This window comes from Knufia obscura, assembly GCF_036327395.1.
Source record: "Knufia obscura strain CCFEE 5817 isolate CBS 148926 chromosome Unknown scaffold_13, whole genome shotgun sequence".
Lineage (NCBI taxonomy): Eukaryota > Fungi > Ascomycota > Eurotiomycetes > Chaetothyriales > Trichomeriaceae > Knufia > Knufia obscura.
This window is the reverse complement of record NW_027042699.1, coordinates 211,581-222,396: the sequence shown is the minus strand read 5'-3', so window position 1 is coordinate 222,396 and position 10,816 is coordinate 211,581. Positions and strand designations below refer to the sequence as shown.

The 10,816-nt window shown below is 51.8% G+C and overlaps 4 protein-coding genes across 4 annotated transcripts; 3 read left to right on the top strand and 1 right to left on the bottom strand.

The window, feature by feature from the left end:
- Positions 1 to 423: 423 nt before the first annotated feature.
- On the top strand, positions 424 to 1,737 carry MDM12_2 (Mitochondrial distribution and morphology protein 12; the record flags this gene model as incomplete). Its single annotated transcript, XM_064877657.1, has 1 exon — positions 424 to 1,737. The coding sequence occupies one exon, from the start codon at positions 424 to 426 to the stop codon at positions 1,735 to 1,737; it is 1,314 nt and encodes a 437-aa protein (XP_064726382.1).
- Positions 1,738 to 2,202: 465 nt separating this feature from the next.
- Positions 2,203 to 3,539, top strand: PMZ80_009261 (uncharacterized protein; the record flags this gene model as incomplete). The annotated part of the gene is made up of 2 exons (XM_064877656.1): positions 2,203 to 3,370; positions 3,418 to 3,539. The coding sequence occupies 2 exons, from the start codon at positions 2,203 to 2,205 to the stop codon at positions 3,537 to 3,539; spliced, it is 1,290 nt and encodes a 429-aa protein (XP_064726381.1).
- Positions 3,540 to 4,550: 1,011 nt separating this feature from the next.
- PMZ80_009260 (uncharacterized protein) lies at positions 4,551 to 6,185 on the top strand (the record flags this gene model as incomplete). The annotated part of the gene is made up of 1 exon (XM_064877655.1): positions 4,551 to 6,185. One exon carries the CDS (start codon positions 4,551 to 4,553, stop codon positions 6,183 to 6,185), a length of 1,635 nt encoding a protein of 544 aa, XP_064726380.1.
- Positions 6,186 to 6,939: 754 nt separating this feature from the next.
- INDA1 (Amino-acid permease inda1) lies at positions 6,940 to 8,794 on the bottom strand (the record flags this gene model as incomplete). The annotated part of the gene is made up of 3 exons (XM_064877654.1): positions 6,940 to 8,211; positions 8,267 to 8,565; positions 8,617 to 8,794. 3 exons carry the CDS (start codon positions 8,792 to 8,794, stop codon positions 6,940 to 6,942), a joined length of 1,749 nt encoding a protein of 582 aa, XP_064726379.1.
- Between the last annotated feature and the right edge of the window lie 2,022 nt (positions 8,795 to 10,816).

Below are 10,816 nucleotides of genomic sequence, written 5' to 3'. Positions count from 1 at the left end.
GTATGCAAGTTATTTACTGCGGCACAGCGTGGTCAGGTACGGCCGCTCGCATTCAATCACGATCACGAGGCTGCCATTTCACTGCCATTGGATCGTCTAGATCCTTCGCGAAAAGTCAAGCGACAGCCACTGCTACTACACCACTAGACAAACGGAATGTTGAATAATGATGTTCGGGTATATGGCTTTCTTTAGTGCTTTTGGTGCCTGACGTGCCGTCAGTTATCACCAGAGTGCTCCATACTATGGCTCATGATTGGTCAGATCGTCACGGTTGCGAGCCAAGGCTGGTTGATAGCCTTTAATCTGCAGAGTGACTGCGCGACATTGTCTTCTTCCTCGACCATTACCCGATCATGCTGCTGCTTGACCACAACTCGGCCTCGGTCCACCCTCACTCAATACATCCTACATGCCTACGCCATGTCGGTCGACATTGCATGGGACGTCATCACTTCAGGCGCTGATGGCGAAGCCCTGGCTGAAACCATTCGATCATTCATGGATGCAAAGTTCCAGCAGATTACCCTACCGCGATTTATCAACGCTGTTCACGTACACTCCTTCGAGTTTGGGTCTGTATGTCCGGACATCGAGATTAAGGATATCTGTGACCCACTTCCGGACTTCTACGACGACGAGGAACAAGGACAGCGTACACCATCAGAGACTCTGTCGTCCGATCTTGGCAATCGTAACTTCTCACTGGATACTGCTGCGCTGGATAGCACAAGTTTAGGCGAAGTTTCTACTGATCTACATAACCGAGTAGCAGCCCTGCAGAATCATGGCCGCGGCACTAACGGCGATGCAACGTCTCGAACCGTTCCTGGGCCTGGAGCATCACACCGTGATGGTCTCTACAGCCCATCGGAAATGCTCCCTGGATCACTAGCTCGGAGCGGCACGCCCGGCATACCTGGAGGCACTTCCAACATGAGTTACTTTCACTTTCCTGTTGGCGGATTGTCAGGCGCTCAGACCCCTCTTGCAGCAGTAGCTGGAGGGGGTGCATTCACTACTCAAGCATGGCTGAACGACCAACAGTCGCGTAACCCAGGTCTAGCTGCGGCGCGTGCTCGGGGATTTGATGGTGGTGGTCCGCCTGCAAATAACGCCGCACGCCCTCGTACTGCAGGGAGTGTTTCTTCACCTGAATTAGGATCGCCATTGCAACCTTCCTCGCCGGATGTCGGCTACTTTTCTGCCGAGAAAGTCAGCGAGGATGTCTTCTCAGCCCATCGTCCGGCAGAACCTACACAAGCACCGACAGAGAAGATCTCCCCTTCGGACCTCCAAGTCGTTGCACGTGTCACTTATGATGGTGATGTACGAATGATGCTGACCGCAGAGATCATGCTCGATTATCCCATGCCGAGCTTCATAAAAATACCTCTGAGACTGTCGATTACAGGAATCTCGTTTGATGGCGTTGCTATCCTTGCATACATCAAGAAGAACATGCATTTCTGTTTCCTAGATCCGGAGGATGCTAATACCCTGGTCGGCAGCTCCTTTACACACGAGCAACCTGAGCCGCAACAGTCAGGTGCCAAAAAGACAAGCATTGGCAGCCTGCTACAAGAAATACGCGTTGAGACCGAAATTGGTAGGCAGGAGAATGGGAAGCAAGTTCTCAAAAATGTTGGCAAAGTCGAAAGATTTGTTTTGGAACAAGTCAGGAGCATTTTCGAGGAGGAATTCGTCTTTCCCAGTTTTTGGACGTTCTTGGTTTGAGACTTGTGTTCTTACGACCATGTGGCCGGGATCTATTCGCCGTTGCATCAACTTTATGTACCAATCTGGCTTCGCAGCTCCAAACACAGCAGTGAGTGGGAGTTTCAGCATAATGAAACTCAATCACTGGTGTAGATCACAAGAACAAGTACAATCAAGAGTAAGCCATGAGGCAGTCGCGGTCCGGAAATTGCAAGGATGAGTTTCGAGACAACGCCCGCCAACAAAGCTCTTTGTCTACGTCAAGTCAACGCTTCGACATTGTGATTTGTGCTTGAAAGGTGAATTGTGGATTCTGGCAGCTACAATGTAGTTGACGTCATTCTGGATGAGCGCGTGCCAACAGCAGCAGACCATGTTGGTCGTGCAGGAACACTACTGCTGGCACAGCAAAAGATAACTTCAAGATGCATTCGATGACCCAGCCACCTCGTCTTTCACTCCCGAAGCAATATTCATCCCACCATGAAGCGTTTTGCTTCTTTCCTGAAAAGACGCCGGTCGTCTCAGGCAACACCAGAAGCACAACCGGCTCAGCGCCCGGCTCAGCAACCAGCTCAGCAACCGCTCCGTGAACAGCCTGAACAATCAACACAACCACCAGAAGTCAAAACTGCTGCTGTCGCACAGGGTCCAAGATTGACGATAGCTCTGCAGAATCAGACGACCTCTGGCACAGTTTACGCGTATGTGACGGGCCGGGCAATCGACAATGGCAGTTCATGGTTTTTGCTTCGCTCCGATGCTGTCACCCCATACTATCCCACGTCTCCTGGCTCGGCCATGCAGCCACTAGGAGCCGACTGTGCCATACGGCTTGGTGGCCCCGGCAGTACGATACAGGCACAAATCCCGCACATTGCAGGAGGACGGATCTGGTTCTCCATAGGTCAACCACTCAAGTTCTTCTTGAACCCCGGACCAGCCTTAGTCGAGCCTTCTGTCACCAACGCTTCCGACCCAAACGCGCAGCTGGATTGGGGCTTTGCCGAATTTACCTGGAACGCAGACCAGCTTTATGCAAACATCAGCTATGTTGATTTCGTCAGCATACCAATAGCACTGACACTGAACACGAGGAATAGTGGCACAATGCACGTCTCTGGGATGCCACCTTCTGGGCTTCAGCAGGTTGCCGATGGTCTCCGTCAGCAACGACAGCGTGATGGACGAGCATGGGACCAGCTCATCGTCAACCGCGCTGGTACAAACCAACCGTTGCGGATATTGAGCCCGAATCAAGGTTTGGTCACCAATCCAAGCTTGTTCAGTGGTTACTATGATGGCTATGTCAACGAAGTGTACCAGAAGTTCGCAGGCACACCGATTACTATTGATACTCAAGCATCTTTTGGTAATGTCACGGCCCGAACGTCCGGGAATACCCTGAACTTCAACGGATCTGTATTCCCACGACCGTCTACATACGATATATTCTCATGCAATACTGGGCCGTTTGCGACTGGCGGCAATGCACAGACGAATGCGATAATACCGCGTCTCTCAGCTGCATTCAACCGATCCACCCTCTTGGTTGCCAACCAGTTCCCGACTACCAGTAACCTCTACTACCAGAATCCGATCACGAATCATTACTCGCGTATCGTGCACCAAGCGAATCTTGACAGAAAAGGTCAGTATTTACGCCCTGTCTTTGATGGTTGTTGCTAACGTTGGCAGGCTACGCGTTCCCGTATGACGACGTCCAACCCACGGGGGGCGGTGATCAGTCGGGTGAAGTGCATGCCGGCGATCCGACGTTGTTCACAGTGACAGTAGGCGGCGCCAATGCGCATGTATGATTTTGGGAACAGGGTCGCGAGGACACAAACGATCACGACGCATACATATTGATATTGTTTGGTTTACAGCTGCTTGGACTTGTGGGTTAGCTCGAATACACATGACGTTCTTGCCTTTCCTCGCCTCACTCCGGGCTTCTGCAGCTCAAAAGAAATCCGCGTGAATTTGGAACGATGAAGGCTAGTTGCTGTTACCGATGCCACGCAAGCCCACGCAAGCCCACGCCACTGGCCGCCATATGGCATGCAGGTTCAGAGAACTACGAGGGGAGGGTGCTGCTCATGTTGCTGCACAGTTACAACTCCGCTGCGACCCAGAAAAGGTTTGGTGCAAGGCCGGTTTGTGTTCCGGCCAGACCAATCACAAAACAGAATATCTTCGACCTGAATTCCGGCCAGACCAATAGGATGAACCCTTTTAGCTAACAATATCTATGCCACACCGCATCAACTGATCAATGTCCCACATCTTGCACGAAATGTCTGCTCAGTGGTGGACTTCTCCTTCAGGCCGCTGCCAGAAACCAAGTCAAGCTAGGAGGGATGCAAGAATACCAGACGTGTGGACAGGTTCACTCTAACCATCGGGAACAAGTGATGTGCTTTGAGTATGCTGGACTATGGGTTAACATCCATTGACCAGGTCATTCCAGGCTCATAGTATACCCGGCTATTGAACCATAATGAGCGCAATGGGTGCAAAGCATATGGCATTGATGTGCCTGCGAGGAGTTGTATGCCAACGAAGGCGCTGCGAGTGGGTTGCTTCGTTGAATAATCGGAAATGGGCTTCTCCTGACTTGCAGTCGTCATTGGCCGGAATTGAGACCGGCCTGATGGTACATAAGCAGAGACGTTGCCCGGAATGTAGAATCAGTGCTGGGCCATATTGGTCGTTTACTGTTTCTGAGAGGCTTCTTGAACTACTCTCTCCTGCCGTTTCCGAACTTCATACAGAGACTACATAGCCTGATCCACGTCGATTCAAAGGCGACGACCCCTGCACCAGTAATGGCTCCTTACCTGGGACAAGACAGCACTATCAGCTCCAACGACGATGCACTTCCTCTTCCAGCTTTCACCAAGGCATTCCCGCACTTCTACAAGGACCTCGAGTCACTGCCAAACAGCATTGACCCTTTCACGGTCAATGCAACTACGGGCTTCCTCCCTACGAAGTTGCCTGTCAAGGACCTGCCTAATGCTTTCGAGCCTCTGCAGAAGATCGTGCAAGACATGCCGGTCCTCAAACTAGATGGCACGTCGGGCTTGTTGGCCACATACCAGCTCGGTCCTTTGATTGACTCTGGCAAGGCACTCCCAGACCTGACAGCCCAGATCGACGACTTCATCGTCCCCAGCACAGGCAAGCATGACCTTCACATCGTGACAGCCCTGTTCAGAGACTACAGCTTCTTGGCATCCTCATACCTCCTAGAGCCATGTTGGCAGACGTGGAATGATAGGCGGGCTGCCATCAAGAAGTCAGCTCCTACGACTAAGAAGCCCGCAACTGGCGCGTGTCCTCAAACGCCAGAAAGCTCTCCAGAGTACGGCTTCGGTCGCTCCACCCTGCCAGCCTGCATCGCACGACCACTCGTCAAGCTCGCCGACATCCTCTCCATTCCACCCTTCATGTCCTATGCAGCCTCATACGCCCTCTACAATTACTATCTCCAAGACCCATCCAAAGGCCACGAAGACTACTCCAACCTCCGTCTAATCCGCGCTTTCGAAAGAGGCCTCGACCCACCATCCTCCGAAGCCGGCTTTATCCTGACGCACATCCACATGGTCGCTCTCACTGGCCCACTCCTGAAGGGCGTCATCGAAGTCCTCGAGTCCATCGACGCCATCCGAAAATCACCCTCCCCAAACACACCAACAGAACAATCCACCCACATCAAGGAAGCCCTCCACCTCATCCTCTCCACCATGTCCCGCATCGAATCAAGCATGGAACGAATGTGGGCCAACTCCGCCCCAAAGGACTACCCAACCTACCGAACCTTCATCTTCGGCATCACGAACCAGCCGCTCTTCCCGCACGGGGTCATATACGAAGGCTGCTTCGACAACACGCCTCAGAACTTCCGCGGCGAGTCAGGTGCCAACGATAGTATCATTCCCCTCCTCGATAATCTATGTCAGGTGCCCATGCCGAAGAACCCGCTCACCAGTATTCTGCGTGAGTTCAGAGGGTATCGGCCTGAAAGCCAACGGTGTATCCTCAGTTGGACAGAGAGTAAGGCGACGGAGTTGAATACGAGGGAATACTTTACTAATGCAGCGTCTGAGATCACGGTGTTGTACCTGCGGGTGTTGGATCATATCCGCTCGTTCAGATGGCGACATTGGATGTTTGTGAGGGAGTATATCATCAAGAGGAGCAAGTACCCTGTTGCGACGGGTGGGAGTCCGATCGTGACTTGGTTGCCGAATCAGCTTGGGGCGGTGCTGGAATTGATGGAGAGTGTGTATCGGGATTCGGGGTTGCAGGCGCTTGTTGCAGAGGGACAGTTTCACGGGGGTGGATTGAGTGCTGGTGATGGCAAGATGGTGAAGGACATTATGGGGGTCGTGGAGGAACAGAAGGTTAAGCTTGAGAAGGAGGTGAGGAAGTATTGCGAGGAGAGAGGTGTTTGAGGTGACCGGTGTCGCAGGGCACTTGAGGAGGTAATGGTCTCGCTGTCGCTACTGGTCGAGTTTGCTTAAGGACTATTGTAATTTCTCGAAGGATATCGTTAGCTCGCGGCATGAATGAGACTCATTCTAGAACATGTGGACATCGCACTGCATTATAAAGAAGTGTGACACGACACCTACCATCACGCGGCATACACAAAGTAGTACACGGTGCAGCTGGGCAACCTGTCTGAAGTATTGCAGGAAGTAAGCAAGCACAAGAGTATGCAATGTATCACGCTAACCAGCATATTCAAGCTCCTTGGTGTCGGCCAAGTGTGATTTGTGAACTATTCAGACACTTTGCCGACTTTATATGCACATCCTGCCCTGCTGCCATACGTCGTGTTGACCTAGCATTGACTTGGTGCCGACGCGATAAACGATCAACGTGATGTTACCGAGTCCACGCGGTCCGGAGGGGTCAGCTCGGGCAAAGCATGTCGAGTCAAAGGGCGCAGAGTGGAGCCTCGTCAGAGGAAAGGGCGTGAAGGTCATGCTTGCAAGCGTATTCGTACATAGCGCGAAAACATCAAGTTGCATTATTGAGGAAAAGTACTCCTTCCGTAGTGCTTGCGGTGTACTTGCTAACATTTTCTACCTCGGGCTTCTGGCAGCTCAGAACACTCTTGTGCACTTGGCTGCAACTAGTTTATTAGCCACCAACCGCCTTCTGATATTATCAACACACCCGGTATCTTGAGCAGCGACAGACTTAAAAGACTGCGTGGAAAGCTCGTCTCCATGCAGGGAGCTTCGCCATCCTGGCTCGGTGGGCGTTGATCGCATTCCAGTCGTGCTCACGTCTGCCAGTGTCGAGGTCGATCTGGTCGAGCTTAAGGAAACCTTGTCGCTTCCAGAGATATCCACAGACCCAGAAGAGGATGACGACTGGGAGGGCAAGATATGACTTGAAGAAACCTTCGGCATCGTTGAGCTCGCTTTGTCCAGGCGGGGCAATGGCGACGTAGAATTGTGCAGCAAGGGCGATGAAGATCAAGAAGAGAGCGAGCCATGAGCCTCCGACGCCGAATAGAGCGTGGAATGGAATTTCGTCGAGTGTTCGGCCCTGTCGCTTCCAGGCTTGTCGGAATCGGATGTGTGCGAAGCTGATCGAGCCCCATGTGAAGAGAGCGGCCAAACCAGACAATGCTAGAAGCCAGTCGAAGACAGTGCTGCCAGATGACGCCAGGGTAATGTAGGCAATACCACCGAAAGCCAAATTGAGAATCACCGATGGAAGTGGTCGACCAGATCGATCGATGTAGGCGAAAATTCTGGGTGCATAGCCTTGTTGACCAAGAGCAGTCAGAGTTCGGGAGCCGCCATAGACGCACGAAACGCCAATGGAGATAACGGAGACCAAGATGACGACGTTCATGAAGCTGTCGAAGCCCTTGAGTCCGGCATCGCGGAGAGAAAGAACGAACATCGACGTGCCCTCCGCATATGCGTTTTCGGCGCCAAGAAGTCGTTCGTCGCTGGAGCTGACGAGCATACCGACGAGAGTGAGACCCACAACGTAGAAGAGAGTGATACGCCAGAACACCTGCTTTATGGCGCTCGGAAGGGACTTGCTCGGGTTATGTGCCTCGGCAGCAGCAAGACCAACAAGCTCAGTTCCGGAGAAGGAGAAGGCGGCCACGACGAAAACTGAGCAGAAGCCCTTGAAGCCGTTCTTGAAAGCACCTGGGTCGCCATACCAGAGTCGGGCACCCCAGTATTCAGAATATAGACCTCGGGCTGGTCCGCCACCGCAGATCAGGACGACAGCAGTGATCATGAAGATCACAGTTGCCACAAGCTTGAATGACGATGAGAGGAACTCTTCCTCAGCATAGCCGAGAGTGCCGAAGATGTTGATGAATATTATGAAGACCCAGAATATCGTTATCCATACCGCGACATTTATATCTTTATCCCAGTATTGTATAGTGAAGGAAACGACTGTGAGTTCGAGCGGTAAAACAATGACCCATTGGAAGACCTGTTCGATATGAGCAAAGATGCTTAGTAGCGTTTGGGAAGATGCGGAGACTTACATAATTCCAACCCATGGCGAAACCCCAGGAAGGATCGATAAACCGGATAGAGTAGGTATAGAAACCACCAGAGACGGGATACATAACGGCCAGCTCACCAAGAGCATAGACGACATTGAAAATCATGACACCACTGATCAGGAAGCAGATAAGGACCGAGCCAGGACCGCCATTAGCGAAGGCAGATCCAGAACCGACGAAGAAGCCAGCACCAATAGAGCCACCAATGGCAATCATATTCAAGTGTCGAGGTTTCATTGAGCGATCGAGCTCGGACAGACCGCCGGCGCCTTCAGGTCCTGAGAATACTGTCAGTCGCAGCTACACGAGTAGGGCAAGGAAGCACTTACTTCTTTGGAAAGACTTCATGTTCAGCCCATTTCTGGTCATGAAGTCCATCTCACGGTTGTTATCAAGGCGCGCATCGCTACCACCAACGACGACGGAACTTCTCCTCTTGGTATCGGCGCCATAGTTCTCAGAAGAGTGCGGCGACCCGCTGGCGAGTCCCATCTCCTTGTCGGCCATGTTGGGAGGGTTTTCGCAACCAGAGAAAGAAAATGTCGGAAAGTGGAAAGACTGAGTGCGCGACCGCAGCGCAAAGTCGCACGTTGGGTGATATCAGTACTCGAGGGCCTGACAAACTGGTGTCGATCGTACAACGCACTGACGAGACGGAAAGAATGCGACCGATGAAACGCGACACGATGGCAATATTAAATACCACATGGTTAGCATTTGGTAGTGCAGGGAACACGCATGAGCTCGCCCCAGCGTGCCTATCTCTCAATCTAGCTGCTGTAGCTCGCTTTCACTATTGGTGGTGGGGAGAGTCTCTTGATAAGACGACTTGGCTTCATGCGGGAGCCAATTAGGGCAAGGGAGATGCTGGCTACGTGTTGCCAAGACGTTACCGCCAAGCGTTACAAGGGCTCGGCAAAGGTTGCGCTTGCTGCAGCCGGTTTGGCGGCGTCATCCCCTGCAATGGTTGACATAGTGCCACATAACGATACACGAAGACCTTCCTATTCTTTGCTAGCTGCGGCTACAGCATGGTTGGCCTCGGTAGGCCAACGAAAGAGCGCATTAGAGTGTCATACAGGAACGACCAACACCAGCGGACAATCATTCGCAATGCCAATATCATGGGCGCACTGATATATCACCCTTCAGTTAACCATATTGTCTACCAAGACAAAGTGAGATGAGCAATAAATGCAGTTATCAAAATCGGGGCAAGGTAGCATTGAGGATAGTTGGGTGGACTCTGATCTTACCGAGGCCGCTTTGGACCGTCTATTTGCGCTGGTGTTCGACCACTAAATATTAGCTTGATGGTTAGCTTCGGAGGCTTGAGGCGAAAGAGGGTCTGATGGCACGCGACAGGCGAACGAGTTTCGTGTTTTCCTATTTGAATCCTTCGAAAGGGGCAGAGAGCATCCAGAACATTGCTCGATTTGTCTCATGCATGTATCATCCGCCCCGCGGTAGTGTCGTATTACCTATCAGGAAGTGACATGATTGGGTGGCGAGACCGACCTCTACCGCCGCTCGCCTCTCACGTACGATCAGGCGAGCAGCGCTTTCAGCCTCCGAGATTGGCCATGATTGTCAATCGCGCTTGCCAAGACCGGAGCTCGCGATCCTGCGCGTTGCTTTCTTCTGCGATAGCAATAATCATTGGCTTTGCATCTACTAAGGTTACCGTGAGAACACTGTGATGAAAATGCGATAGTCAATCATTGCGTCCCAACATCGCGTAATCAGGATTGTTCGATGGCAGGGCGTTAACGATTAACACTGTTGCAGAGTGAGGTGTCGAACACAACCTGCGGCCATATGCAGGTTTGCGCTTCGCTTGTCATGGCTAATCTCAGCCGCTCAAATCCTCTGAACACTCTGAACAACTTCAGCCTAAGTTTAGCTCTTGACCTCGATTGATGCTACGAGACTCCTTCGTCCTCGACATCGACCTAGAAATGTCCTCCGGTATACATCACAGATGACGCAATTTGTCCGTGCTCTCTCACTGTTTCTCAGCGCGATCGCTGGATTTCGATCACCGCCATAATGTCGTCGATAGAGCTCCAGAGGATGGTACGGCCATGACTGGATTTGCGGTAATACACGCATGCCTTTCAGCAGAACGGGTTCATCAGAATCGCACGAGTCCCATGTCACAAGCTTCCGACTGCTCTCATTTCACGACGGTAACGATACCAGTGGCAGCCGTAGAAGGTCGGATCAACCTGGGATTACTGTAGGTGACCTGGATTTGACGATCGTCTACTTATTACCACGCGACTGCTCATGGTAATTGCTGGTTTGCAAATATCGAAATATGCACAGAAAGGTTTCACCTGAAGCTCATTTACATTTTCTTGATTACTGGGATACTGCCCAAGAACCAAGATCTTGCTCCTAATCATGACTACCTTTGCTTTCCTCATCCCTTGCTACTTACACATCGAACCATACAGCACGAGAATGTCCGACACTCAAGAATACCTCCTTTGGCTCTTAGCAGCTCTTCAATCAACGAAGACCGCG